The 27558-nt window shown below is 37.3% G+C and overlaps 1 protein-coding gene across 1 annotated transcript in view; it reads right to left on the bottom strand.

The window, feature by feature from the left end:
* Positions 1-6276: 6276 nt before the first annotated feature.
* LOC134528488 (transmembrane 9 superfamily member 3) overlaps positions 6277-27558 on the bottom strand; it is a 28192-nt gene continuing 6910 nt past the window's right edge. Inside the window, exons 2-11 of the mRNA XM_063362140.1 lie at positions 24403-24598; positions 22860-22982; positions 20678-20922; positions 19547-19678; positions 16525-16691; positions 15481-15706; positions 14136-14344; positions 9203-9349; positions 8613-8696; positions 6277-7917 (exon numbers count right to left, since the gene is read on the bottom strand). Coding sequence (XP_063218210.1) covers positions 7773-7917; positions 8613-8696; positions 9203-9349; positions 14136-14344; positions 15481-15706; positions 16525-16691; positions 19547-19678; positions 20678-20922; positions 22860-22982; positions 24403-24598 — 1674 coding nt within the window. The 3' untranslated portion in view covers positions 6277-7772. The remainder of the gene's footprint in view (positions 7918-8612; positions 8697-9202; positions 9350-14135; positions 14345-15480; positions 15707-16524; positions 16692-19546; positions 19679-20677; positions 20923-22859; positions 22983-24402; positions 24599-27558) is intronic.

The raw sequence follows: 27558 nt of genomic DNA, 5'->3' as shown, positions 1-27558 counted from the left end.
ATAACAAAATTCTTAATATACACAAACAAAATTATCCCATAATCAACAAATGTAATTAACATTAACTTTACAAAAAAGTTCAAGAACTAATCTCATGTGCGAGATTTGAAAAAAGTCCCACCTAAATGCTAAACACTTGAACGTACAAGAACATTCGTCAAGTCACAAACTCTTCTGAAATAATGCACTACAAAATCATCAACTGCTTCCAGCCTGTAGCCGGATCAGTCAAGAACTACAATTCTTCTGAATAACAGTTCTAATAGAACAAATCAGTAGTTAGTTCGGTTTTCTTCAATTATCTCACTATTGCAGTATGAAAAAAAACACAAAGCTTCCAAAATATTTTTTTTTTACATTCACAAAAAATAAAAGAACAAGGTTCAACCTTAACAAGCATGAAGACGCAATATGCACATACAGGTACAAAGTACACAATACTCACTCACTCCACGATACACTTTGTCCACATATAAACTTTGATACGTCAAGTAGGACGATGCGTGAACTAGATCTGCGTCTCACACACGCAACACAGAAGCTTGGGCCAGCTGTGCACACACACTTGGCTGGTTTCAAACCACCAACATAACCAAAATACATACATATAATGTACAGTATGAATTTATATGAACGTTTTTGAATTGACTTACAACTCAATAAAAGGTATGTGGCACACTTTAAAGTCGGAGCCTCGCATACTCTAGTCCCAAAAAAAAAAAATGAATATGGAAAGGAGCTGAGATGGAACACATAAGAGAAATCTCGAGAAAACTCGTGGCAACGTCTCCTACGTTTCTGCTGAACGTTAAGGCCGACAGGAATCCTGCCGTTGGCATCATCAATGCAGATAGAAGAGAATCATTGCTGTGATGGTCCTTAGAAAACTGCAGTGATCACCTGAAATAAATGTCTTCCAAACCACCGGGAAAAGAAAACTGTTTCCCTGACACAGCAACAAAAAAAGTGCAAAATTTAATCTGTACAGTTAACTACAAAATGTAATTCACAAGAAATAAAGTAATTTATACCTCATGTTTAGAAAAAACTAGTTTTTGATCAAATGTCACGTGCTGAAAGGCTAAAAACAAAAACCACAATGAAAATGTTCAATTTTATTAAAAAAAAAACAATTATTGATGGCCACATTTACAAACTGGTCTAAACAAGTACATGTAGGAATCTTATTTACAGCAAAACTTGGTCAAGGCTGAATCAATGATAAAACAAATGAGGATCTGAGGTGATAACATACATGAATTATTAAACCAGGGCTTAGGTTCCGACAGCTTGGAGTAGAAGCTGTCGCATGACACATACGTATTTAAGTTTCTTATCCAGCCATAGAGTGACACGCACGTCTCTCTACGGTGGTCTTCTGAACACGCACATCTGCTGCAGAAGTGTTTTTATTGTGCGTGTGGTTCTGCTGTTATTCTATCTTTATTTTGCATGAAAAATGAGTTGCATACTGCCGCATGTATGGTACGGATACATCTTCAAACCAACCAGTCACCTGGAAGGTTTCTCAGAGGTAGGCAACACAATCAAGTTGAAGAAGTCAAGTTGCTTGTGTGCAGATGGGTTGGCGTGGCCTGACATATTGCACGACCCCGTCACACTGTATTATCGCTGCTTTAGACAATCAATGACACGTCAGTATTTTATTTTAAAAATTATGAAAATTTCTGGGCCGAACCTTTCATCTCAGAATCTGTTCACAACAAAAAAAAAAAAGGCCATTCTTTTCTTATATTTCCTTTAGTATGTTATTGAAAATTTAATATGATAAAAAAAAAAAAAAAAAGGTTAGTGTGAATTCCTTAATAGCGCAAAAAATATATTTTGAATCAACAGATGGAAAATTTTTGTAAATAAGGCAGTCTTTGTTATAGTTTACCTTGTCAAAATAGTTTTCAGAATTATGCAAGGTTATTGGTATTTTTTTAATTGTTATGAATTGAAATTATTGATTTTTAAAACTTAAATTCAAAATAAGTAAACTCACCAAAAAAATTATATTTTTTAAAATGAAAATTCAATTTAAATAATATAGTTATCTCAAATGTACATCCTATCTTATCTATAATTTATAAAAAATATTCAAAACTGAAATTGCCTTTAAATGGAGAAGTATTAAATTGGACATCATTCTACATTCGAGAGCATTTTATTTCTTAGGACACTATGAACGCTTAGCATATGCTATATTCGAGATAATCCTGTATGACTGGATAAGAATGAATTAGGAAATTGCTTGAATATTCAGTGTTATCCTTGAAACCACTCCAAACTACTAAAATAATTTAATAAACTCTAATATTCATTTAGTAAATAAATTTTTGCTCCCTACTTTCACTAGGATAAATTAATCTAAATTGGCAATGAGTGATTTAAATGTTCCAATATCAATACCTTCTACCGAATATTTGGAATATTTGCACAATCAAGGCATTTTCACCAATATTATAAAAAATACAAATTTAAAATAAACTCTGAAGGTTTTTAGCTAGCGAAAACAACATGCAACATACCACCACTTTTTATATTATGAATAACTGCATCTTCAGCAAGATTACTGCAGGCGAGACAACTTATGCACAAGATGGTGTCACTTCAACACACTTAGCACCCCCAGGCACACAGGACTTTAGCTGAATTTGTCACTGCCCTTACAAAGATTTTTTTTTCCTTCCCAGCCATTAAAAATAAGAAACGTTCGTCAAATATTATAACAGTCAAAAGACAACTCACAAAACCAGACAGATGCTACAAACACAAACAGGAAATACTCGAACTACGACTTACGCTGCAAAGTTCTTCATTTGCTTCATGCACATGTTATAACCAGTTGAGAGAAATTTGAGCAATGAGTAAAACAGCTTGAAATGACACACACACACACACACTCACATCATTTTCAACATAAATATAAAACAAACACTAATAATTTAATTGCTATATTTTCTGCAACACAGTTTGATTCAATATTTAAGAACGATCCTACCCGCTACCTACCAGTATTTACAATGGCGTCAGTTCCAGTCGACAGAACCACAATGGGACACAGTGCTGACGACTGACTGCAGCTCACTCACAGCAGGACAGTTGGCACCACTGTCTCAACGATGCACAACGATTTATCACCTCATCAGCGAATCGTCAAAACATTTAACTGAAACTTACCGAAACTACAGTGCGTACGGCGAGCAGAACTTTGTTGGGAAAATTTTTTAAATATACAACATGGTAAAAATGTTGCCATTTCTGGCGATAACTTGCTCAAAAGAGTGTACTCGCAGGCTGTGATTGGTATCACATGACAGTACACACATGTGATTTAGGAGGAGCAAGGTGATAGGAGAAACCAATATAGTCGATCTTAGCTCAACAACCAAATAGCATAATGAGGACTTGCTGGTCTTGTTGTACTATCTGAATGTGAGCACGACAATACAGAAAAAAAGTTACGTAACTAAACTTCCTCAGATATCGGATGGCCATTGCTGGTTTAAAAGAGCTTACCATGCTCACAGTGCAATAACTGCACATGTACCACAAAAAAAAAATTAAATGTTACATGTAATAGATAATTAATAACATCTAAATGAAGGAAAAAAAAAATTAACTGGACCTTTTCTTAAGGGAAAAAAATAATTAAATATTCAAAACAAATAAGGTGAAAAATTTGTTAAAATCTATTTACATGAAAAAAAAAAGAGATTTCACTCCTTAAATCACAATGGATCCACTAACAACCATTGTCTGCTGAAACACTTCATTATGTGAAAGTCACTTCACTAAACTTCCAATGTGCGCTATGTATTCACCCAAAAACAACAGTGAATCAACAAACTGCATTGAGTTTACTATCAATATTTAAGAATTTTAATTAGGGGTGTGCGAATATTCGTAAAAACGAATAGTTGCGAATAGTAACTGACGAACTATTCGCATTCGTAAGTCGAATAGCAAAATTTAAAATTGCGAATACCGTATTGGCCCAAATATAAGGCGACCTGCAGTTTGAGGAGGCCAAACAAATGTAAAAATAATTTTGCTAGAAATTAATCTGAAAATTCATTAGACATACATTTTGTGTTGATAAATCCTTTTTGCGTTTATGTATACAGCATTTAACTTTCCGTTTCACTTAAGCTACGTATTACTATTTAGTAGTGTGTTAACCGTAACAAAGCAAACAAAGAATGCAGCTTGCCGGAACAAAACAAGTGGCTAGCTGCCATGGTGAAGCACAGCATACGGCCATGAATAACTTCGGTGACGTGACCGTGAATATTTGTCCATATTACTCTATGACAGAGAGTTTCTGTCCTATAAATTTTAAAGAATATTCTATGATAATTATGTTGTTTGAAAGTATTTTACATAAATAAAGAGTGGATTACTGTGAAATTATTAAAATAGCTTTTGAAGCAACATACCAAATTCCTTTAAATATGGTCTCTTCGTGCGTGTTCGGCAATGTTCGTTTTACAACAAAGAAATATTGTTGGAAAGACAGTTGGCAGCCGTGAATTTCCAAAAATTACATCCAAAATGTTAACATTTTTTGTTTGTAAACGTAAACAATCGTTCTGAAAATAGCTGATATTTTAGCACAAATAGTTCCGTTAAAAATCTGAAATTAAATTACTGTAAAAGTTAACACGCGATTGTACACAAAGTACAAATATTAATTGTGTAATAAAAGGTTGCCATTTTGAGATGCTTCAACATTCACATTTTTACTCAAGAACAAATATTTTAATTTTAAACTTTAAACAATTGTGAATTACTGCAATATTGGGTGGATTTATCGTTTTCCCCGTGTGAGGTAACACAGTTTTCGTTAATATAAAAAATCATGAACTTTTGTTTAACAATGTTTCTATTGTAGCTTTCAGCTTGGAACTTATGTTTGCGGTGCTGACGTCTTGGGTGCGAAAATAAGGCGACTTCCAATTTTCTCATCTCTCGTTTATGTAAAAATGGTCACCTTATTATCGGACCAATACTGTATTTACATGGCTGTGTTTTATTTCTCGTGGTGGTTCCAAGAGCTTCGGTTTTCACCAGCTTCTAATATAATTTCCAAAGTATTTATACATTCTTACTAACATAACCGCAATGTATTTTTAAAAGGTTCATTTCAAGGGGGGAAAAAAAAAAACCAAAATCATCCTACATTAAACCAACTTGTTTCAAAAGCCAGACGGTAAAAGTAAACACGAAGCCATTTCCAAACAAATATAGTTAGCAGGAATACCAACGACTACCGTATTTTTGATGAACGGTTTCAATCGTTTACAAAACCGTTAAAATTAACTGTTTCAAAGATAACCTTTTTATATACTCGTTTTGAGTATTGAAGTTAATCACGGAGTTTTTCCGGTCGTATAAGTTTGAAGTACAATGAAATTAATTTCCCATGCTACACATTTTTTTAATACAAATTTTTCCATTGTGGTAACCGAAAGGAAAAAACATTAGATAACAATTATTAAATATTATTATATATGAAATAAAAATTAATGTCCTCAATAACTCTTAAAAACACTAAGTGAACTTTTTTTTGTGGTTTCATTTACAGAAAATATCTTGTATAAACTAAATATATGAAAACCCACCATTGTTCAGTGTGGTAACATCTAATATATATATATATATAAAAATTACAACTATTCGACTTCGAAACTATTCGCATTCTATTCAAAAAATTTACTATTCGATTAGAAAATATTCGACCATCAAAATCCACTATTCGCACACCCATAATTTTAATCAACAAATTTATAGAGCCTGGATAATTATGTTGTATCGAAATACCATAAAGCAGAACTTGGAAACAGAAAAAAATTATTGGCAAAAAGGAAGAGAAGGGGGGAGGGAGAATTCATATTTGAAGTATTCATTAGAAAACAATGTTTTTTCAACAGATAAGAACATAATTTGTAACGGTTAAGACCCTCTGCCCCTGCCTATAGGCTATAGCATAACATTTATTAACTTGCTTTGATATTTAATAGAAGCATAATTAATGATTTATTTATCTAACTTTTCCTTGTTATCTGAGGATTAGATTTGCCAGTATTCAATTTGGCTGCAATCATTAATGTATGCATGTAGTATTTGAAGTATTGTATCATTTATGGCTTTGTTTATTTTATATTATAAAGAAATTCTAAATTTATAATTACTATTATGCAGAATGTTGGCTAGATTGACATAATAATGAAAATGAACATAATTTTTCGTGAATAATTTTACATGAGGTTTTTTTGTATTTTTTTATTTAAATTTATTTTCATGCCCATGTTGTTTCTGCCATTTCCAATAATAAGTGTCGTGGCGTGAGAAGTAATAAAAGGTGCTTGTGCCGCGAGCGAGGCAGAAACAGCAGATTTTTGCGCAGTGCTGCAGTTGTGTAGTTGTGTGGTTTACCAGGAACAGAATATCTGGCGCAGCTTATTTTCATCAGCCGATCAGCGTGAATCATGCAGTTGCGAAATGCAATCATACAGAAGAAGATCAAGGAAACGTCGACTTATTTCCCCAAGCTCGGACGCACGTGGTTGGATGAGAAAACCATGGGCCCGCATGACCGTTTCTCTTCCTCCGAGTAGTCTCGGTGAAGGCACCTTAGTCATCGCTCTGTGGCTCTTCAACGTAACGAGCGTAATGAAGCGCGGAGTGACTTCGCATCTGCTGCTTCGAGACAGGCCACACATTTCTGGAAATTTTTTTTTTGACCGCAAGTACCAGCCTTTGTTGGGCGACAATGTAATCTTACAAGCAGCAATCGCCTGCAAGGGACTTAGGGTTGTACCCGGTTGACAATAACTGCAAAATGTTTTCTACGACTGTCATTCCTCACCAAGATCATTTCTTATATTGTCTATGCTGTGAAAAGTAACATTTTTAATTTGAGCGATGAAATTACATATTATTAGAGTGCCTGTAAATTAATGTATTTTGAAAATTGTTTTTACAGAAGAATAATTAAAAGAATTATGTACACCATAAACGTCACCATACGGGTACACAGAGTTAAAACCACAAACGACTGCTTTATGGGAAAAAAATCACACACTAGCACTAAAACAAGGATTTATATGCAAAGATCTTGGTCAATATTGCTGAATACGACTAAGTTACTAACAATTTACATTTCCTGATGTCTGTGATTATCAATTATTCACTAAGAAAACCAAAAATTAGCTAACATTTAGTTATAAATTAAACACAAGTGTTATTATTAAGTTTTTTCTTTGGAATTCATGAAAATTTACGGAAAAATTCTTTTTCCTGTGAGAAAATGTCTTTTCATGAATATGGCCTAATTTTGCACAAATTTTTTAATCTATTGCAATCGCCAAATATTGCAGTCTGTTAATTTGTTAAAAATGAAAGAAACCAAGGTTTAGAAGTGAAACCTCCCATCATGCACTTGGTCCAAGAAATAACATCTTTGAGTGACTCAAGTCCAGAGAATTAATTTACACAGACAGACACTTGAAGTACACACAAATGTTTTGAAACCTTGCTAATACTGGACAAAAGAGCACGCCAGTTCATCGTAACGAACCTCACGTCGCGATACGGTCGCGCCAACCCCACGAGGAATTTAAATGCACCATTGATTACTCTGATGGGAAATGTCCGGTGAATTAGAAAACGGACAGAATCTGCCGTCTGCGGGGCACAACAGACTCCAGCGAGCCCCCTCCCCCCCGCCCGCGTGAGAGTGAGCTGATGTTCCGCGTGAACGCTCAGTCTATCTTAACGGTGGAGTAGATCTTGCGCACGAACACACTGGTGCCCATGTAGCCCACCGTCCCACACATGATGCCCAGCGCGATGCTGAACAGGGCCATGTAGCCGAAGTAGAACGCTGTCTGGAACAAGCCGTACATCCTGGAACAATCACAGTCCCGTGTCTTTCAACGACTGCGGCCGACGCACGTTCAACATTCATCCAACATCCTACCAACGCCAACAGGTTGTCTTAGGGCTGGGCCAGTCAAATGCTCGAATCCTCAAATACCATCAAATTCAATATTTGAAGAAAAAGATTCGAAGGATAATCATGGAGGAAATAAATTAAATAAAAAAAACTTTACACCGATAACCTCTCAAGTTTACTAGGTCCAATTTTTTTCTTCATACCTGTCCTGTTACCATTCCACTAAATACTGTATTTTCAACATGTTATTATGTAAATAACATTACAATATGTATTTATTGGAAACTTGAGAACAGTGGTTATGTTCAGGTTAACAAAACACCCTGCAATCTGGCCAGTTTTTACATTAAGGTGAAAATAAGCAACCTCTGAAAAAAAATCCTAAAAATCAAAGGCATTTTTTTTCTTCCATAGTATTGTTTTGGTATTTACAATAATCAAAATTACTGTGAAATTGCCATTTGAATCTAATATATGTATCAAAGAATATTTCAATATTTGTATTTGAAATTGATAAAAAATATAAAATAAATAAAAAAAACTGACATTCACAAAGGTTTAACCTTAACATCATTATAATAATGAAAAATAAACAAGAATATGTTACAAAAATGAAAGAGCCAGACATAGTATCGGCAATACGTACTTAGTTTTGAAGAAGAAGTAGTAAAAGGAGTACATGTAGACATAACCAGACGTAGAAGCTGCAGCTAAGAAGCTAGTCCACTGCCTGAAAAACACCAAACACAAATGCTGTTGTACAATAAACCTGTGGCTGGTCCCACTTTCGCAACCAAACAAATTTGCAACTTGACAAAATCCCATGAAAAATTAACCCTCTGCTTCAGTGAATAAGTATAAGAAAATATCGATGATAGCTTAAAAAATGTTTTTCTCATTTTAAATGATTTTAACCCTTTAGTTTCCTAAGATGGTAGTTCTAAAGGAGAGCATAACAAATTATCTGTGTAAAAACGTGTATAAAACCACCCACTTTTTCAAGATTTGAAGTTTGCCCCACTTCCTAACTGCAAAGAATATTGGTACAGGAAACGTACTGAATAAATAACTAGTACATAAAACAAAAAACAGCATTACGGTTTCGTCACTGAAACGAATATGGCACAGTATGTGAAGGAAACCTGGAAAGGGGATGAGACCTGACAGTGTTAGAGAACCTGCTACTGCTGCAAGCCAACAGAGAAGTCTCGAAGAGCAGGCTCAGGGGGTACGTACCACCGGTAGTCCTCGGCATTCAGCAGGAAATACGTGCAGACGATGGTGACGCACACCGTGACTATCATCAGGATGATGAACACCAGCAGCATGAAGCCATACACGTAGTAGATCTTGTACGCCCAGAAGGACGTGAATATGAAGTACCTACGTCACAGGGCACTATTCAATGACATGCAAGTTGTTAAGCTCATTTATCCTCTATCTTATTAGCCCTTAATTACACTGCAAAACAATATAGCCATGCATCCATATGTACAGACACTGCTCATAATACATATACTTCAGTCAAAGTATTGCATATGTTGAAGTACTTTTTAATATTTAAATTTTACGGGTAAAATCACGCTATTATACTTTAATAAAGAAATAATAGACACAAACATCATTTGATAGTGACTAAAAAAATGTTTTTAACAAGTTTAAACTCTAAATACATTTAATATCGTCGCATGCAAGTTTCCTACTTGCTGCAACAAATTCTGTTAGATTTTGTTGTTTCTAGGGATGGGCCGGTCGAATCCTCGAATCCCACCCAATCTCTAGTATTCGAAAGATTCGAAATTCGAGGGAAAAGATTCGGGATTCGAGGAAAAATATTGATGTAAATGTAGTACTTTAAAAACTTAAATGCTTACAATTTACTTGGCTTGTTTACGTTTTCCTTGGAACACATCCTATTGAGGTACAGTAGAACCTCGTTAATACGTGATGGTCAGGACCGAGATAATCACGGATTACCGAATTTCACGGACTAGCGATTAAAAGCCGGGAAGATCTTGTCAAGCTTCTCAGACACCGGCGTGCAGCTGTGTTACGGCCGTTCACGGTAAGGGCCGGCGGTCTTCGAATTTGTGTCTCGGCTTAAAAAAATACAGCACTGCCTAGCCATTAGTTCACGGTCATTTACAATAGCCGAAGAGAGAAAGATAAGATTGTGCTGACCTTGCACCCTCCCCCCTCGCCCACTTCGTACAGCCGAATGCCAGCCAGACACGTCACTCGCCAGGCGCCTGCCGTGCTTTGGCGGGTGGAAACAAACAAAGGGAGACGGGAAGCAGAAGTCAGGACATCCCCCTCAAGTTTAAAGAGTGACAAATGTGACAGCTGAAAGGGTGGCGACACAAAGGGTCGGTACAAACAGCATTGCAGATTTTGGCGGCCCACTATCACAACTGGTTGTTTATTATTATTATTATATGATTTTGACTTGACTTATTACTGCTACCAAATTATAATTAAATAAATATTGATATTATAAAATTATTTGTTTATGCAAGTAAAATGCTTGACTGGAAACGTGTCAGGGTAAACCAGCTTCACAACAGAATACACCTCATCAATTATAATTACGTAAGTCCAGGGGAACTTAGTTTAGTAAATGACAACAACATACGTATCTTCATCTATTAGTGGTGATATATTTAGCTAGAAAATACATTTAAAGCTAAACAAAAAAAACAATGACTCATCTGAAGAGGTAAACAAAAGTCATACAATTATTATTAAAATGGAATGTTTGTTATCAATAGTAAACCTAGGGTGCACCAAAATTACAGGCTGATAATGTTAAAAATTACTTTATATTAGTTATTTAGTTTTTATAATAAATGTAAATATCATGTTATATCCATAATTAGGATTTTACTAATTGAGTCTATAACTTTACATGTAGATTAAAAACTTCTTCAGGAACAAAACAAAACATATTACAAAAATACTTCATTTAAGTAATTCAAGTCCTTTTTTTGGAAACATTAGGTAATTAAAATCTTTTGCTCAACATTAGGCGACGAAAGTCTTTTTCTTTTGTAAGCGTTAGGTGACGAAACGTTTGGACGACAAGCAATAATAAAATTTCATTAAAAAAAAGAACGGACTTAGCTGAAGATGAAAAATATCCGTGACATGTTCAAGACGAAAACTTGTACAGCAGCCGGCGCAGAACCATGCTTCCCGGGCCGACAGGATGTAGATACAATTCAAAATGTTTGAAGGTAGGTTAAAGAATAACCCAAACGTAAAGAACTTGAAGAGGATCCAAAACGTTAACCTCCTGCAACATAAGGTTGCCGAGAAACAAAAATTAAATAAAAAAGAGGCAACAACAAAAAATACTCTCACTCTCTCTCATGCTTTCTCGTGACTTACCGAAATCGGAGGCTGAAGAAATTTACACTGACTTTACGTCATCTTGTAGAACCAAATAAAAACACCACTTCTACATGAGATTTCTACCAAAAAAAAAACTATGGTGCGATAAAGTACATTAATCAACCACCATCACTGACCGGAGCCATCTTGGCGAATGCCGAGAACAACGGACGAAGCGGGTAAGTAATTCTAAAAAAATGGAGCATCGGAAGCTTACCGAACTGCCACCAGGTTGCGTGGACGGTACTAAAAAAAATGCTCTAGGAAAAAAAATGGTCTAGAGTACAGATTTTTTATATGAAATCACGTGAAGAAGCGAGGAGAAACTGCAAGCAACTGCTGACAATCACGTGGACAGCACGCCGGGACACGGCGGACAGGCGGGCGTTACTAAAAACTCTTAGGCTAGCACAGAACATCCGGCGAACAAATGGAAGGTTTTGACGGAAGCCAAACGAAAAATAGAATTGTGTGCTTAATGGAATATAATAAAAAAATTTAAAGTAAATATCATTAATAAAATTAAATTTAAAAAAAAACTAAATTAGGTTTAAAATGTAATTAAACACAAGTAAACATTATAAGACTCAATATAAAATAATTATTAGGTACAGAAAACAAAAATATTTTTACTATTTTACGAGTGCCGAAACATGAAACGGCACACCACGCGATGGCTTGCAGTGTTTGCCGGCCGCCGGCCCGCGTGACGTTAATTTTAAGCGCTGACAATTTTTACTTCTTTTTTTTTCTTCTCTTTTAAATCGTCCCGGATTTTCCGATTCCCGAATTAGCGCATCACGGATTAACGAGGTTTAATGTATTGTACTTTTAATTCGTTATTATATAAAAAAAATTATGAAGCATGTACTGATTTGGGAAACTTACTTTATATTCATGAACATGGATGCATTGTCGCTACATTGGCATTAAATAAGGCATAAATCACATATGTATTCTCAGAATATGCTAAAAAATAAAATAAAGCACATTTGGGATCTAGACTAAATATGAATCTTGTTATTTTAAAAATAACTTTACAGAGAAATCTGTTACTTAGTAATACAACAGTAATGCCGACTTTCATCACAAGTTACGGTCGCACATGTAGTAATAACAATGAAATAATGAATGAAAAAAATTAATACATTATACAATTATTATTTTAATCGCAATTCAATTTTAAATATTCCGATACACATTCTATTTATGAATTTTTTAGGACCAAGTTTGGTTTGTGTAGACTACCAACGTTAAAATATGTATTATCTGAGAATTCCATGATGGCCAACCAATGAATTTGTTAGCCAATCATTTTGAGCAACATAAAAAATAACTAATATTAATATAAAAAATTTTAATGGGTAAACTAGAGAAAACACCCCGTCACTTTTAACTTCGGGCATATTAATCACTATGCTTTAGTGAGGCTTAATTTTAAAAGACGCACGACAATATTTCTTATGGCCTAAAACCATTGAAGCCAAGATGGCGCCTTTCAGTTTCCATTAAATATTTCAGAAAAGCATTTACCTTCATTTGGGACTTAAAACAAATGTCAAGTTGGTAACTACAAAATATTGTTCCGTCGGATGTTGAATTTCGTTTTCCTATTTCCGTGGATACATGAATCACTGTACTCACAGATAATGCCTGAATGCCTTAAATCCACCAAGTCGGATTCTACAGCAATTGATGAAGTGACCAGATTCTTACGTGATCCTACAGTTAACCCAGAAATAAACATTCTCGAATACTGGAAAACTCAGTCTGCGTGTTCACCCAGGCTACATAAACTGTCCAAAAAATATTTGTGTTCACCTCCTGCTACAGTGTTCTCTGAACGTTTGTTCAGCACTGCGGAAAACATATGTGACCAAAAACGAAATCGTCTTGATCCAGACCGTGTCAAAATCCTTGTTTTTTTTTTTAAATAAAAATTTAAAGGGTTAAATAATTCTGCATAATGTTTAATATTTTCTCTTAACTTATAAATTATTTTATAATTAACCCTTGAGAACTGGATTCGGATTCGAGGGGTGGATTCGAGGTACTGTTTGGGATTTGGATTCGAGATTCGAGAAAAAGTGGATTTGAACCATCACTAGTTGTTTTATTTTTTCTTAAACAAAGGTGAATGTTTCAGAGACATTAACTGTGCATTTTTCATTGCAATTTATTCAAAGAAATTTTCAAAAATCTTTACCCCATGTCCCAAAAGGTTTCAGAACCAACAATCCATGGCACACAAGCCTCGTAATTCATCGTGAAATTCTTTAATGTGCAAGAATCCAAGTATTTCCTAAACTTGGACATGGCAAATCAAACGACACCCAAGTTCCGCAATGATAGCAGAAGCAGCAAGGATGGGACACACAGGCGTGCCCAGGATTTTATTTTCGGGGAAGGGGTGGGGGGAGGAGAGAAAAGGGTTTCTGATTTTTTTTTTGGAAAAACTTAACACCAAAAAATAATTGTTTATAATAAACTTTTTCAAGCTTAGAAATTTTTCACACAATTTTTTTTTTTTTTTTTTTTTTTTTTTTTGGGCAAATTCAGTAACCGCATTCTCCGGGTTCGATGTGGATGTTGCAGTGGACATTCATGAACCAACCACCGCAATTCAAATTTGTTTACGTTAACTGCTTGGTGACGTTCTCTCTCGTCGCTCGGTGTGAAACTTCAGAAAATGAGTTTCGAATGACATGAGTGTTCATAATATTTTTGCCCCCCTGGGTACGCCCACGAGGGGGACACCTCGGAGGGTAACACAACTCACATCTCGATGAAGATGGAGCCGAAGGGCAGGACGCCGCCCAGCACCACGATCACGCCGGGCTCCATGAACCACTTCTTCTCCGGGATGGGCCGCGGGACGGCGTTGACGCGGCAGGGGAAGTCCGGCTGGCCGGCGAGGTTGCGGCCCAGCACCGTGCCCACCAGGGTCAGCGGCAGGATCACGAAGATGCAGATGCACGTCACCGCCACCTGCCGTCCAGCGCCAGCACGTCAGAGCGCGCTGGTGGCGCGGCGGGGAAGGGAGGAAGAGGGGGGGGGGGGGGGGGTAGGAAGGGGAAAGGAGTAGAGGGGAGGGGAAAGGAAGGGAAGGAATGCTGTGCAGTGCCCGCACTGCTTCAAGCTCGACTCCCCAATCCTTATTTTACATCAACGCGCGCGTCCTATCAAGGACCCTAGAAATACTATCCACACTGTGTTTCTACTTTACACAATGTGATTCTTGCCAAGAAGAATCGATTCACTAACAACCCATGTACAAACCAGAATACCGAGCATGTGCTTTCCACAACAAAAGACAATACAGGATGCACAGGGCTTATTGAACTCATAACTACCCTCTTTTATCGCATAATCGTCGCACCCATATTTTTGGGCATCAAAATTTGGATAAAAAGAACCTTCTCGCGTAAACGTTGCATGATGTTTTTGGTTGCCGCTATTAGATTCAGAGCGCTTTGTGTGGTTATTTTTTCCGTATAAAACGATGTATTTTAAAATAGAAATCTAATATTTATTCGGACATTACCTCTTACTTATTTAACTAACGGAAATACGTAGTTGTCTGATTTGTAATTTTTCTTTTAAAAACGTTTTTAAAAGTTATAACGTTCATCTTTTCGTCTGCGTTGCCGTGGTGTACCGCTTACAAAAATGTAGCCAGCGCTCGTTGCAATCATTAATGTTTAGTTATGTAGCTTCTCGTATAGAGCGCGCACACGCAGCCGAATTACGATACCTCGCCGAGTGCATGCAGCGCGCGCTCTCTGTCGAGTGCCGAGTTAACTACATCTGATAGCCCGCACTCTTTCGTGGTGTGTAAATGGCGAGAGTTCCGCGTTCATTCGGCTCGCATTTGGATCACAGATTTTAATTTTTTTTTGAAGTCAAAAGGTTTTTGTCGCATGACTTATTAATTTAAATTGTTCGGCGTGCTCTTTTATACTTCACGTTTTAAATAAACGTACTTTCCACGATTTGGTTTTGTTTTTATGAATAACTTTATCTAACAAAAAAATTTATTTTCTGCGCAATCGTCGCACTCCTACTTTTAGAACAAGAAGTGCGACGATCGTGCGAGAAAGCGTGGTGTCACAAACGCTACGCACCATGGTGCCAAACGGAATGGCCCGCGACGCGTGGTAGTAGATGGCGATGAAGTTGATGAAGAAGGCGGTGCCGCACACCAGGGCCGGCAGCATGAAGGCGGACAGCAGCATCTGCCTGATCCAGATCTTGCCGCCCATGCGGGCGTACAGGCTGCCCCCGAAGTAGCCGTTCACCGGGGACGTGGCCGCGTACACGAATATGGCCGTGCTGAGAAGGGAGCCGCGCCTGCGACACACGGCACAGCACTCTGACTGAGGCGGCAGGCAAACACACTGCTCCCGCGCAGCCACTAGCCACTGAAGGCCAGTCATAGTTCATCGTTAAGTAGTTACATACAAGTAATTCTAACTGAGAAAAAAAAGTGTTAAAAGCAGTAAGACGTACTTTTGGACTTACTGCCATCAGTAGAACATTTTGAATTGGCGTGATTTAAGGGGCCCGCCTCGTCAGGGGTGTACCTGTGTTAGTGAGGCGGGTTGATAAGCACGACGCTCGCTAGAGGCGGTGTCGCCTCTAAGCGCAAGGATCTGAATTGGCGCGCAGTCTTCTCGTCGTCACAAGATAACTGTGAAATTTGAGCGGTGACTGTAACGTTATGTGGTATAAAAATGAAGATACAGGTGTAATGCAAGTCCCTTAAGTGCTTTAAATATTCTGTACTGGATGTTTTACGCCTAAAAATTACTCTGAAAACATGCGTTTTAGCAATTTTAACTCTTCTAAAAATATAATTTAAAAACTTAATCCAAAATCAAAAGTACTTTTCGGTCCTCAGCGAACTCTTAAATGCTTTTCGTAAGCAGACCCCACTCAGATATCTTGAGTAGTTTTCAAATCGCATTGTTTTTCCTGAAGCTCTGCGCACTGTGTGTGTGCCCGGGTAGGCGGGGCCCTTAAGGCTTTATCTCTGAAAATTCCCCCCCCCCCCCCCCCCCCCCCCACTCTTTTTACCCTTTTCTGAGACACAATTTAAATAAACGTGGGTAAAGAATAACTGGCGGTCACAACACTGCGAACACAGCAGGTGTCGGGTGGACACTCACTCGGTGTAGAGCTCGCCCAGGATGGCGAAGATGATGACGCTGAGCACGACCACGGTGACCTGGTAGCCGGCCCCCACCATGGCGGAGAACAGCATGGGGTGGGAGGCGGGGCGGAACACGTCCCCGTGCACCTGCTTCCAGCCGTACTCGTCGCCCAGGTCCCGTTCCTGGGGGGCAGCGCGGGCCACGCGATTAGCTCGTCGTCGCCCCCTTGCGCGAACCCCGCGACCGACCCTGCCGCGAGTCGAACCCCGGTCTCTCCCCTCGATGGGACGCAGGCGTCCGACGTCTCAACCACACATCACTTTCTGAACCAGTTGCCTGTTCGATTTATTATACATCTTTATTTAACCCTCCCGTGTCTTATGCCCACGTGTACGTCTAAATAACTTTCAGCAGTCCTAAAACTAACAAAAGGTATGAAGCAGTGGGGCGGATCCAGAGGTTCACCTCGGAGGGGGCACTCTAGGATTTCAGAGAAGCCAGAGAAAAAAATGTCTTAAAATTACTAAATTTGTATTTAATCTACTCACACTACACTTAACATCCAACCACCAGATTTTATGATTCTACAAGAAATTCATTAATTATATAAAAATATTTTATTGGTTTCAGAAACAATCATTTTTGTCGGCAATATTAATGTAGCAGACAACTGGTTTCTGGTTTTCGGGGAAGGGGGGGGGGGGGGGGGGAGAGACACTTGCCCCTGGTGCCCCCCCTTGGATCCGTCACTGTTATGAAGTTTATGTCTGATACTAGACTCTACAAAATAACACCACTTCTGTACAGCAATGATATAATCCATTAATCTAGTAATTTAAAAAAATTATAAAGGTTTGCAAATCAATCAGGGTTGACTGATTGAAATCACAATAGTTTAAACCATGGTTTAAACCAAGTGGTTTTTATAAAAATACAAATTTTTCTTAATAAATCATTTTTGAATAGAATATCTTTTAACTTTTTTTAATGAAAGACCTAATTTCTCTCTAATAACAACAAAAGTTTGCTCATTAAAGTTTCTTGTGGTTTACAGGAACAAAAAATTATATTTTAATCAAGATCTTATCATTTAAATTATTTGAATCAGTTGTTGTAATTTATACCCAGCTATATTTTTCTAAAATTAAAAATATTAAATAGTTAATTCCTATTCTGTGGGAAATCTCTGTTTGTTACGTTGTATGTTTTGCCCGGCTAAGCACACAGAGAAACGTAACAAAACAAAACAAACAATGTGTTTGAGGAATTTTTCATTACGATAGTTCTACGTTATTTTGAAATAAAAAAAAATCTTTAAATTACCTTTGTTTATTTCTTTTTCAAAAAAAAAATGTTTTTTTTCTCATCGTTACATGGCCTCAGTACACGATTTTACAAATGCCTTTAGTTAGAAAAATCCTTTACTTGCACCGTTTTTTGTCTTTTCTTATAAAAATTTTAACAATGTCTAAATACATACCACAACACCATACATCTTGCCGTTGATGGTCGAGGAGTCTTGTCACTCGCCAAAGAAAAAAAAACTTAGTAATGTCCCTTGGTTAATTAATTACATAACTCAAGGTACCGTCGATCGCGGACCGTAATCCCACGAAGTCGGGCCGATGCCGACGCCTAGGGCCTAAATTTCTAATACATTTGTCCGAAAAAAATGAACTGAAGTTAAAAAAATACGGCCTGTCCCCAGCCCCTAGGCGTTAAATTATCTCTTAGTAATTTTCCATTTGTCTTGCGACTTGCCGACGACGCGACCGAGTTCGGCGACGATCGAGCAACAAGTGACTTGGTCGACGAGATTACCTTCCCTTGTAAAGGTGAAAACAAGGGAGGCAACCCCGTGGGCCAACTGACCAATCAGCGCACATAATTCCAAAACATGACCATATAAGGAAATTCATACGGGCACATCACTTGACGCCAGGGCTCGCCCTGATTGGCTGGCTAGTGGTAGCCTCCAGAGACCCTTCCAGACGGTCGCTACAGCTGTGCCTACAACGTGACGCGTAAATCCCAAACACGCATTTACAAAGTGAAAAATAGCTTTCTGGCGCCAGAGTGTCGCGCCTGTCCGCTCTTCCTTCTGTACCTTCCAGACTATTCTCAAGATATTACACTAGCAATATCCAATAGAATTTAAAATTACCCAACAAATTCAAATACAATGTTCAAAATTTAGTAAACAAAGTTGAAATTCATACTATATTAGAAACTTTTGTTTAAAAATGATGTCCTGTAAAATTATAATCTATACTGCTTTAAACAAAACAATTACTGAAATTAATTATCAAATATCAAAATTAATTATTATGAACTGGAGTTAACCCTCAAATTAATAATTAAGTATCTCAAGGAAATAAGTATTTTAAGGCTTTCCATGAAATTCAACCAAAGTAATTAATAACAATTCTTAACAACTCTGAACTATCCTTATCTACATATTAAATAATTGCTATCTTTCATATCAAAGTTATTCTTAATCAATATTCTTATGACCCAAAAAAAATATACGTATATCAAATCCTCAATGTGCAATGCTACATGTTCTATGGAGAATCCTCCTCCTGTGTGGAAATATCTGTTCTGTGGTTAGGTCCCAGTCTGATGTGCAGATTTTCTGGTCTCCAGTTCTCTGATGTTATAACTTTCGGGTTCATCATGAATGGCAGAAAGTAAGATGTTGTATGGCTTTCATTTTAACGTGCTGAAAACCAAAATAACTAATGTATTAAAAAAAAGCTGGTTTAAACCTAAAAAAACCTGGTGTAAACTAAAAAAAGTTTTTTCTAACCCTGCACTTAATAAAAAAGCTAAAATAAGTTTCCCAGGTTTCATATTTATGTTAAGCACTTTACAATAGATTTACCTCCTCATTACAAGAAATACACAGGCAATTTTTTGATGTATGAAACACTGATTCGAGATGCCCTTAAGTGTGTGTGTGTTTTCGTAACTGACGTCTGAATCGGTAATAGTGACTGAAGAGCTACGACACTCGACAGTACATCTGATCTCTCACCATGTCGTCCAGCTCCTCATCCTTGCTGTAGCGAGCGTAGTCCTTCCTCAGCGTCCGCATGAGGATCATGGACACCAGCCCCACCAGGAAGATCACCATCATGAAGCTGTTGAAGATGCTGAACCAGTGGATCTGTGCCGGGACCACACACTTCGCTGAGCGCCGTGTCAACTGCATGCACAGCTCATGCCGGGTGAAGTAGGGTAGGGGGAGCAGAGTGATGACTTTGAATATATATACTGTATAGAAGTCGCCAGCCCAGGTTAAAATTTCTAATACGGTTTTGAGGTAGTTGGTTAATTCACCGCCGCAATCGCCACCATCTCTAAGGCATCGACTTGTGGTGGTCCCTAGCGGACAAGTGTCGAACTCTTCAAACACCCCTTCCCTCTCCTGTTGAACGACCGTGAGCTGCAGTGAATGATAGTTGGGGGGTGCGGGGAATGACAGCGGGCGACAGTGCTGCGCCCTAACGGGTAAATAACAACTAAGACGATGCAGGGCGCTACGGCAGCGCACTGCAGCGGTGAAGTTCCCAAGCTGCTGATCATACGCTTCTGAAAAACATAGAGTAAATCCTATCCACTCGCGACTTCTATACAGTATATATATTCAAAGGTGATGATCAGGGGTTGCTGACTAAACATAGCTCCGCAGATTGTCGCTTTATTAATCAGGTTGTCAGGAGCGCTGATGGTTATTTTTAATAAAAAAATACAACTGCGGTAGCTTGGGACCGAACCGAGGGACGCAAGCATCTTTTGAGTCCGTAGGCAGAGAACTTAACCGCCGTGCTATTTGGCCAGTTGCATAATATAGAAATAAATAATGACAAGCTTCCAAAACAAGTCTTTGAGGCTATAGTACTATAGTACGAAAGAATATTTTGAATGAAAATTCTGAAGTAATGAAAAATGTCAAGAGACTTTACTGTGATACACTTAACAACGTCATTTATAATCTTACGTTACTCATAGCAATGTTTATTTTGCACTCCTAACTGTGGAGTGGTAGTAAAAATTAACTTTCATACAAAATTTAAATTAATTTAGAAATTTTTTGGTAACATTTACTTTGATTTTGCCTGGAATTAAATATTCAGTAAACACATAAAAAAAAAGAGATTCTTACCCTGTGCTGGAAGAAATTTGGGTCGAGGTACTTGTCGAACCTGTCTTCGAACTTGACGTTTGATTTCTTCCAGTTCACTTCGTACGTGAACGGAATTTTGGCACCGACCGTCAGCTTCGCCTTGTTCTCGGAAGTCAGGTTCACGTCTACAATCTGCTTCCCGTTGTAGCCGATGTCAAACTTCTTGTGGGTCCAAATGTAGTAGGACGGGTTCCCGTCATTCTCTTCGACCTCGCCGACAATGCCTGCAGACATTCTTACAATTACCAAAGTAATTTCTCATCAATTACACACAAATACAAACCTCATTCATCATCAAGTATTATGCAAATATTACATCTGAGGGCAAACATTCATTCATCTATCTAAAGGAAAAGAGTAATTAGGAGTAAAAAAGTAAAAAATAAAATAAAAAGGTTATCTGTAAAGTCGGTTTACGGACGAAAGTTTAACGTGACAATGTCATAACAAAACATTGATGAAATGATTGTATACTTTTATGAATAAAATTGAATCATTTTTATTGAATTATCACTATTTTGTATGGATACAAAAGAAGGAGTGAAATGAAATCTACAATTTAATTGATAAATTAACTTTTATTTGCACTCATTAATTCAAATATGTTTATTACTTTAAAGAAGAGATTATTTTAACTATAACTTTTGTATATGTTTGCTATTTAACTTCTTCCAATCTGTGTTATTCTGTTAAGGATAGGACGATGATAGGAAAAGTAGGAAACGAATGGGAGTGTTTCAAGTTTAATGTGCCTCGAAACAACCAAATCGATGGTTGTTCCAATCGATGGAAGAGAGATAGATGCGTCGCAAGCGTACAATGTGTGTAACTGGACAATGTGTGTAATGGGACACTTTTTCGTTTTCCGATTTATTAGACATTGTCACGTCAAAAATATATCCCATTCAATTAGACATGAAATGAAAAAGTCACAAAATTAATAAATCAAAGCAAAGTGGTAAGGGGACTAATTAAAAGGACAGAAGTAGGTGGCGGAAAATAAGCACGCGGGCAAGAAGAAAATAAAGAATGGGTATACACAAGAAATACTTGAATGAACGACAAAGTGCTTCACGTCCGCCACTGACCCCACGTCCCCTCGCGGTCATGCGAGTGGTCGGACCACTCAACTCCAACGCTCCAAGAAAGTTCCCCCTCCCACCGGATCGCATCGAAGCGCACCACTGCACCAGGAATTGAGATCTGCGAACTTGTCCACATAAGGCTGTTCCTGAATATTAAAATTGTGTTCTATACCGATGCTGCCTTAACAAAAAGGATCTTTTGAATCAGAGACTGCATTCAATGAGAAAATAGCAGTGAAAGGATAAAGGAAGGCAAAAAGGGGAATAATGGGTAAAGAAGAGAAACATAAATGATAAAGATTTCAAAAATGTGCGAGAGGACAAATATGTTACTTGAGAAGTAAGAGCTCTAGAAAAACCACACAATATTTCTTGATTCATACAGACATATTCTGCGAGAAAATAAGCTAGTCACTTCAGAATAAGTAATACCACACATGTAATCCAGATTTTTAGGCCTCCCGACAAGAATTGTGATCATTCCAACTATGGCACACAAACACCGCAGTACACGTGCAACTCTGACAAAATACCGGTAACCTTCAGGCCTCGAGTGCCAGTTCCGACAGTGTTAGGTGTCTAGCTTCTGCAACAACTGATAGAATACACACAGCATAATCATTGAGAACCTTTGTGAACCTGTCTGTCTCACACGTGTGAAGCCTTTGTGAAGTTTTAATCGCTTGACAATAAACCAGGTGCAAATAGGTAATAAAAAGACATCATTAAAACTACAAATGATATACTTTTCAATGAAATTACTGATCCAGTAGTAAATTACTAATAACCAGTATACAGATATTTTTAAAGCATGGAAGACTCAGTTTTAATTAATCTTCATCTTCACCGCAGTAAAAAATTTAATTTATAACGAAAAAAAAAAAAAAAAAAACAAATTACATTAAATGTTTATATTGAATATAGGAATCAGAAAAAAAAATATTTTAAGCAAGAGTCTAATGAACTCTTGTAGATTTTCAACAGTTTAGTAAGACATGCAAACAAAAGAGATTAAGTAATTATATAACGTTAGTAAACAGTTAAAAAACTGAACACCAAGTAAAAATGGTACATACCCCACACCGGCAGGTCATCCAAATACATCTGGTACCAGTAATGGTTTTTAACAGCATACACAAAAACTTTCTGATTCTCTTCTGTTAGGTGGATCTCACAATATGGTTTGCTCGAGACATCAGCTAAAAATACAGAGGTTTAATTGATATCTATACATGGTAAATTATTATTTTTTTACGCTAGATAATTTTTATATCACCCACCTGTGCACCAAAGCTAAAACATACCATGTCACAAAATTTTGAATTTTTTTTTAGAAAAGTAAGTTTTTGATTTGAACAATATTTTTCAGGTTTCATCACTTGTAATATGCATTGATTTATAGAAATGAATAAAACATTATTTATTCTTGGCATTTAAAAAAAAAAAAAAAAAAAAAAAAACTAATTGAAAATAGTAGTTTGATGTTTAAAAAAAATGGATATTGGTGTTAACCTTTAGGGTACAGACGTAACAAGTACAATGGATAAAAATCACGCAAAACCCAAATTAATTTTATTACTACTTACTACCTTTTCTAAACTGTACAACACAAGTCGACTCTTTCCACCCACATTTGTTAAATGTTCTCGTAGCCACCATTAAGTGGCTGGAACGGGTGCATCATGACAGATTAAGCTACAATCTGATATACGGCCAAACAGCAAAGCATTAAAAGTGTACAGTCTTTAGACTGAAATAACGTCAAAGTGTACAATCCTTATCTCTTACAGGATGTGACTAGCGAGTGGTAATTTATACCATTACTCTGATATGAATTTGAATTGTACATTTCCCATTACTTAAAATTAGCAGCTATTTTTTTTCTTCAAACAAACTAAAAACATTTAAATTTTTATTCTGTGTTGCATCCAGTGTTTTTTAAACTGTGCCATCCTGTTAATTGTGGTTTTTATGGACTTTGATTCACAATAGAAAATGCCAAGTTAAATTAAGAAGGTATTATTAATACTTTTACCATTACTATTTAACTGTAAAGATGAAAACACTACTAACTACAACTATTAATTTTTTCTGTGACACCAGAACTCATGCAAGCAAAAGTGCTCTAACAGTATCAAACGGATGGGAATGTTTTAGAATGAAATTATCAAACTTAGGCTACCCAAGCAAAACTAATAAATTACTGTGGATTTAGTTTGAACTATTTTTGAAGAAGAGCCCAATCCCAAGGTTTTAACTTCAATCAAAACTTCCCTGCGAATAATAGTAGATATCACAAGGAACTTTTGGTACAGATGTGATAAAATATGTGTTTGGCAGAAGAGAAGGTCTGGAATTTGTGGTAGCATTACAACTTAAATATACCTATCCAAAAATAATATGAGGGCATGCATATAAAAATGTTTTATTTGGCTGATTAAAGCAAATTAATTTACTGAACAGAACTCTGAAAAATTTGAATAATGTTTTACCACACTTATTTGGTTTATTTATTATCATGGGCGCAGACAGGCTAGATGAGTATACAAATTCCAGAAGTATGCAGGACATTTTGCAAGAAATGCCACCCTACAATAAGCGCACCGTCGGAGCACGTACCTTTGAACTCGATGTCAAGACCACTGAACTCCAACTCGACACCTTGCAACGCTTCACTCAGGGTCTCGTGATAGTGACTGATGGTATCCTTGTGCCCCACGCAGAAGGGCAGCGAGAAATATGCATATGTTTCTTGTCGGTTATGGTACGGGCCGACTGTGTTCATCCACAACACCACCTCTTCATTGTCTCCGTACTGAAAAAAAATACCTTCCACAGTACTTCAAAGTGTCGACCACATCATTCAGTTGGCGAGAAAGTAAAGTTCCAGTAGCTTAAGCACCCAGGACATGCTTGTAAGTTCCCGGCCCACACTGGCACTTCAAAGAACAATATTTATCTTCACACTTTATGAATGCTATTTTTACGAGTATAATGTGGGGGAACTGGGTTCGTAAAGGATAGCCAAATTAGGTTTTATTACAGTTTTATTAATTACTGATATTTACATTACTAATACATAATTGTACTTAAAAAAGCTTGATCACCAATCACTTAAACATAAAAATGTATATTCGCAATGTCTGTCTAGTTCCGCAGTTCGCACTCCTCACTGGAGCTAGGCACGACAGTGGTTCCTCACCTCACATCTGTCCACACACACAGTCTTGCACCACTCAGTCGCACTCTCACTGTCCTATCGCCACTCAGTCGCACTCTCACTGTCCTATCGCTCCTCGTCGCGCCACTCTCGAGGGGGTCTCTCGCCCTCTTCGCCAACGTCGCACTTTCCTTCACTCGCGGAACACTCCGAACTCTCAGAATTCACTCGGAACTCTGCGTCCTGCTTATATACCCTGGCGTCGTCCTCGAAGGGACGAGAGCGGCTGTGACGTGTCGCTCCATCCCGGGCCGACCAGACGCCCGACGCTTGTTCACGCCGCTCCGCGCGGCGGCCCTCTGCAAGCCCGGAATCCCCAGGCCGCTAGAGGTGACAATAGCCCGAGGCCGCACGGTGCGCGGGGAGCGAAGGGGGGTGGGTAGCGAGGACCCTTGTAATCCGGCCAGGCACGCGTGGCACGCCTTATGTCAGTGGTCGTGCAGGGCCGCCAACCAGCTCCGAACCGTTGCTGTCCTGTCTGCGTTCTTAACACCATTTTACAGAACGGGAGAATATTTAGCATGTTAAAAAATAATTATTTTTATGAGAAACTTGTTTGTATGTATCAACTTGGAAATATTTTCTGCCAAAGCGGCTTGCTCAATACTAGGGCAATTAGAGAAATTTTTAAAAACGTTTACAATAGCTTGAGAACTAGGCTGGATACTTATCAATTATGAAATTACTTAGTTGAGTCATAAATTTGTACTGCTTCTGAAAAATCTTAAACTTTCAGAAGTTTTTAACACCAGCTCATTATTCTATAAAATTAATGCTTATTTTCAAATTTGTCAGCCACAGTATAATCACACTAATTCTTAACTTAAAATTTAAATTTAGTATAATGCATTTTTTTGCATTAATTGTTTTTAAAAAATACTAAGTATTTTTACTCATATACTGTATTTATTTTTAATCATCCTTTGGATAACCAGCATAGGCTGTATATGGTATAAGATGTTACAAACACAAAATACATTAATACAGTATACAGATTCTACATAACCACAAAAAAAAATTAGAATTACATTTTTTATAAAACACTAATATTGTCCAGCTTTAGTCAGTTGTGGTTAGTTTAGGTAGTATTGGTTTGTTGGATTGCTAGGTTAAAAAAAGGCCATAAATATAAATGACCAAAAAGAATTAAATAACCTAAATATAACAGAAAAATTCTTAAAATCATTAGAAACATATTCTATTCATCTAGGCACGAATGAATGACTTGTGGTTAAGCTTGCTGTCCACATCAAGGCGATCTGAGGGATGAAGTGGAGTCCACACAAATCTGTAATAAAATTTACCCAAAATTTCCATGACAAAGTAAAAAATTCCCCAATTTTTTTTTTTTTAAAATAATTTACACATTTTGCAAATTTCTGAAAGGAATACAGACATTCCAGCCTCCACCATCCCTATAGCTGTACTAGTCCAAAAAAGAACCTTGCATACGCCATTTTACAGTATGTATCAGTATGCACTAAACACCATCCGAAAAAAAAAAAGATTTGTTTCACAGTCTGCGCGCAGCAGACTGGAGCAGTACATTTTCTCTTCAAATTACTGTCACTGGAAAATTTATATCACTTTAACCAGGAGATCAAGAACTTTCCTTGACTTTACTTGACCTATTTCCACTTCCCTGACTTTCCAAAGATGGACCACCTGGGAATGCATTGGACGAAGGGACCAGTAGTATCCTGAGAAAACCCACCCGCTCACAGCAATGACTGCCACAGATCCTGTTCCAACGCCTTCGAGGTGAGTGATCCCCTTCAATGTGCGAATCCAAACACTCTATGCAGTTTGTTCAAGAAGTGAGCAATGTATATAAATTTATGTACAAATTGAAAAAACTTTCCAATGAGTTTGTGCAGAAACTGAGAAAACTTTACGGTACATTCCGTTTTTTGAGCAGATCGGAAGAAAAACCTCTGCATTGAGAATGAATAAAAAAAAATCCTACACAGTGATGGCTTGATGTAAGCTTTTGGACATACGCCATTGCTAAGCACAAGTATGTCTGTAGAAGAAAACTACAAAAAACACAAATGACAAAAACACAAATAAAGTAAAAAATTGCTGTTGTCAGGATATAAACACCACACAATACTCCACAACAGGAATATGGTCAATGAAACAAAGAAAAAACAAAGAAAAATGGACTAACAGAATGAAAAAACCTCCACAAATGATGACAGCACAAAAATACCGAAACAATAAATTCAGCACAACAGTTGAAACGAGACAAAAACACAGCAAAACGAAAAGACGAAACAAATAGGTACAATAGTTTTTCAAAAAAGAACGAAAAAAAAAAAAACCCACAAATGATGACAGCACAAAAATATTGAACCCAAAAAAATTCAGCACAACAGTCAAAACAAGACAAAAACATGACAAAACGAAAAGACGAAACAAACACAACAGTTTTCTAAAACAGAAACAAGCGACGTTTCGGGAACTGCGATCTGCTCCCGTCCTCAGGCAGAGACACACATGGTACGAAAATACAGGTGTGACAGTGATGGCATTAGCTCAGGTCACTTTGCTTG

The sequence above is a fragment of the Bacillus rossius genome, chromosome 1 (genome assembly GCF_032445375.1).
Source record: "Bacillus rossius redtenbacheri isolate Brsri chromosome 1, Brsri_v3, whole genome shotgun sequence".
In the NCBI taxonomy this organism is placed as follows: Eukaryota; Metazoa; Arthropoda; class Insecta; order Phasmatodea; family Bacillidae; genus Bacillus; species Bacillus rossius.
This window is presented reverse-complemented; position numbering and strand designations above follow the sequence as displayed.